Source organism: Dipodomys ordii, unplaced genomic scaffold (assembly GCF_000151885.1).
Source record: "Dipodomys ordii isolate 6190 unplaced genomic scaffold, Dord_2.0 Scaffold23, whole genome shotgun sequence".
NCBI classification, from domain to species: domain Eukaryota; kingdom Metazoa; phylum Chordata; class Mammalia; order Rodentia; family Heteromyidae; genus Dipodomys; species Dipodomys ordii.
In genome coordinates this window covers 9233014-9237364 of record NW_012267239.1, presented here as the reverse complement: position 1 = coordinate 9237364, position 4351 = coordinate 9233014, and the positions used below count along the sequence as shown (strand labels likewise).

Sequence of the window (4351 nt, the reverse complement as noted above, 5' to 3'; positions counted from 1 at the left end):
TAAACCACCAGAAAACCGGAAGTGGCGCTGTAGCTCAAGTGGTAGAGCGCTCGCCTTGAGCTGAAGAGCTGAGGGACAGCACCCAGGCCCAGAGTTCAAACCCCACAACCGACAAAAAAAAAAAGCAAGAAAGGCTGGAGGTGTGGCTTAGCAGTAAAGAACCTGTCCAGAAAGTGCAAAGCTCTGAGTTCAAACTCCAGTACTACAAAAAAAATTCAAAATCCAGGTTATGGTTTTTATTGAATGTTCACTGTAAAGCTGAAAACTCTGAAAGTGAACTGTTCAGAGTCGGGGACCATTTGTATACAACTTCAAAACTGAATGGAATATGTTCAGTGTGTATATTTTTAAAGTTATATGTTAAAATTTTCAACGTTTTTGCTATAGATATTCTTTGTTTTGTTAATCCATAATATGAAAAACGTAGATTGTGCTTCTGAGACTCCAGCTGCTCTACCTTTACAATCACTGGTCTGGCTTCTAGCTGTACTAGCTTCTTCCTCCTGGCAGATTATTCTTGAACCCATTTGTATGTATTTCTCCTGAAGCTCCATTCCTAGGGTCACCTTCTAATTAGTTTATCAGACCAATTGTAGATAGAAGCTAGGTAACCAAGCTTATTAGCACTCTAAGTAATCTAAGAGTAAACAGCTTTTCCTGAAGTAAACAGGATTTCCTGAAGACTTGAAACATACGAGATTTAGAACCTGGATTTTGTAACATTTATTCTGCCTAATGGAAATCCCATTCTAGACTCTTCCAAGTCATCTGAGATTGCTAGAGAACTGATGTCCAGATATAAAGATGCTCCTTTGTTTAATTTCTTCTGTTCAGAATGGAAGTAATTGTTGTAGGTATCTTAAGGTCTGTGTGAGTGGAAATGTTTATGTTGACATATACTGCTTGAGAACAAAAATTCCATCCATAATTAAGGAGTATGCATAGGAAAGGACTTGGTACAGGTAAGCACTGAATCATAACTTAATTGAACTTTCAGTTATTAGAAGTGCAGTCTGATACCCTGCAAAGTTTAATATTTTCATGTTGTAAGTGATACCCATTGAGCCAGCTTAAAAATAGAAATGCAATCATATAAAAATATCCAATAGAGGGGGACAAATTACTTTTTCAGTTGGTCTTGTGACTAAACAATGCACAGATGGGGCTGGGAAGATGGCTCAGAGTATTTGCCTTGCATGCATGAGGCCCTGGGTTTGATTCCTCAGTACCACATAAGCAGAAAAAGCTGGAAGTGGCATTGTGGATTAAGTGGTAAAGTGCTCACCTAGAGCTGAAGAGCTGAGGGACAGCACCCAGGCCCAGAGTTCAGGTCCCACGACCAAAAAAATCCACAAAAAACCCACAAACAACGACAACAAAGAATGCACAGATTAAAATATCTAACACACTTCCAACTATTTTGTGTGTGTGTGTGTGAGCTGGAGTTGTGGGGGGAGGAATAAAAAAATGAGTAAGACAAAAATGTTCAGATGTGACTCAAATGCCTTGCCATTTGCTTTCACAAATAAAACATTATAAGATGCTGTTATTAAGACACCACCATTATTTGCTGAGTGTTGACAGGAGATTTCTAATATCCTTATACTTAATCTAATGGAATCATTTAATCTTATGGAATGTATATCTTAAGACACACTTGGAAGTATTAACAAATGTCAAATACTGGTAACAAAATTCAAATGGATCAGAAATGGGACTGAGACTTTTATGGTTCTGATAAGCAATAGGAAGAATATTTAAGAGACTCTGACTTACCCAAGCAGTGTGCTCTTTCAAATAACAGCCTTTGTACTCAATTGTATTAGGATGCTTCAGCTGTCGTAAAAATTTAACTTCTTTAAGTATATCTTGCCATTTCTATTGAAACTCAAAAAAGAAATGTTTCAGTTTCAAACTGAAAATAGCATTTTATCAAGTGTACATGTATAATGTCATCGTGGTTATAAATGAGCATGTGATAAATGTTTCATAAAAGATGGAGCATTTTAAACTTGTATTATTTCTGAAGTTTGAGTACATGTAACAAAAACCTATCACTAAGTGTATTATAATAAATTCATATTCTACATGTCCATGTCCTATTCTGGAAAATAGTTAATTAAGCTAAACTATTAGGAACTCTTATTCTTTCCACAAGAAGGGGAAAAAAGAATTGTGATAAGGAAACATTTAAAAACTTTGTGAATTACTTTTCTGTAACTTTTATTTAATTTTAATGTATTTGTGGGGTACAATGCAATGTTCTTATATATCAAAATATTGTATCATTTTCCAATCAAGGCACTTATCATATCTATCACCTCAAACAGTTACCATTTCTTTGTGGTGCGATCATGCAGATCTTCTCTTCCAGTTACTGTGAAATATACACTGTGCTGTATCATTACTCATGGTCACCCTAGAGTGCTGGGAAAACCAGCCCTTCACCTTTGCTGATGCATCAGCTTGGACAGCTGTGGTCTCCTCTTACCTCATGTGTCTGTTTTCCGCTGTAGGACATTTTCTTAACTGCCACCACCTCATTGGTGTGAGCATTTGTGGCCTGCATTTGGGGGAAAGATGAAAAATAAAAACAATGAATCATGTTTAATATTTGACTAGAGAGTTTAATAAAAATAATATCCTCAGAGTTCAGTGCCACTGTTTAGAGATGCTCTAAGTGGAGCAACTTCATATCCCAACTGTTCTCAGAGAACATTTCTCTTTATCCTTTTCTGAATGTAAGTTCACACACACACACACACACACACACACACACACACACACACACACACACACACACACACACTTTTTTTTTGCCAGTCCTGGGGCTTGAATCCAGGATCTGGGCACTGTTCCTGAGCTTCTTTTGCTCAAGGCTAGTGCTCTATCACGTGAGCCACAGTGCCATGGCTAGCTTTTCTGTTTTTGTGATGCTGAGGAATCAAAACTAGGGCTTCATGCATGCTAGGAAAGCGTTCTATCACTAAGCAACATTCCAAGTCCTGAATGACTGTTTTTAGGTACTTACAAAATACACTGCTCCAAAACTTCCATGTCCAATTTCATGCAAACCAATAAAGAGTTCTTCAGGGTCATCTTTGTAGAACAGATCAGCAATCTCTGGGTCCTTTGGTACCCCTTTACGCATGGTGGCCACTCCTGCAATGGCTTTGCTTTCCAATACCCCAGTCAGTTGTATCTCTCATTGACAGCTCTGAGTGTTTACAAATCTTCAGTACCTATAGTAAAAAATAAGTGTTCAATTAGGTAATTTATAAGTCATTATAAATACAAATTAATATTAAAGTTATCGGGGGTTTACAATTCAGTATTAAAATGACAAAGCTGCCCAAATGAAAAATAGACCAAGTGTTTGGATAAACATTTCTATACAAAGATACACAAATGACATTAGCACATGTAATGATGCCCAGTATTGTTAGTGTATTAGAAAATTAAAAGTAAAATGTCAAACAGACACTTCTTCATACTCTCCAGAATGGCTATCATCAAGAATATAAGTATAAACCGAGTGCCAGTGGCTCACACCTGTAATCCTAGCTACTCAGATGGCTGAGATATGAGGATCGTGGTTCAAAGTCAGCCCAGACAGGAAAGTCAGTGAGATTCTTATCTCCAATTAGCCACCAAAAACCGGAAGTGGTACTGTGACTCTAGTGGTAGAGCACTTACATTGAGCTGAAGAGCTAAGGGACAGTGCCCAGGCCTAGAGATAAAGCTCCATGACTATATATATATATATATATATATGCACACACACATATATGTATATATACACACACACATATATGTATATTTAGGTGAAGATGTGGAAAAGTTAGAACTGTCCAAAAATGCTGGAGAGAAAAAGTATAAAATGACAGACATTCTGGAAAACAACATGATTCAACCAAAACTTAAACACTGAGTTGTATCACATTGACAATTAACCCAGATATTCTATTCTTGGTTTATACCCAAGGGAAATGAAGATATATATGTCTACCCCAAACCTTGTGCAATGCTTGTAACAATATTGTTCATAATGGCCAGAAGGTGGAAACAATCCAAATGTCTATTAACTGGTTAACAAATAAACAAGCTGTGGCATATCCATACAATGGAATATTACTTAGCTATAAAAGGGAATAAAGTATTGGTATTTGCTATAACACGAATGAATTGTGTAAACATTATGCTAAGTGAAACAAGCCAGCCATAAGAGATTACACTTTGAATGACTCCATTTATATAAAATTTCCCAAGGGCTGGGAAGGTGGCTCAGTGGTAGAGCACTTGCCTTGAATGTCTGAGGCCCTGGGTTCGATTCCCCAGCACCACATAAGCA

General features: G+C 37.1%; 1 protein-coding gene across 2 annotated transcripts in view; it reads right to left on the bottom strand.

The window, feature by feature from the left end:
- Positions 1 to 4351, bottom strand: part of Taok3 (TAO kinase 3) — a 131356-nt gene that overhangs the window by 72131 nt on the left and 54874 nt on the right. For both annotated transcript variants that reach the window (XM_013014430.1, XM_013014431.1), the window contains 3 exons: positions 3032 to 3242; positions 2492 to 2563; positions 1777 to 1878 (listed from right to left, as the gene is read on the bottom strand). In XM_013014430.1, coding sequence (XP_012869884.1) covers positions 1777 to 1878; positions 2492 to 2563; positions 3032 to 3151 — 294 coding nt within the window. In that variant the 5' untranslated portion in view covers positions 3152 to 3242. The remainder of the gene's footprint in view (positions 1 to 1776; positions 1879 to 2491; positions 2564 to 3031; positions 3243 to 4351) is intronic.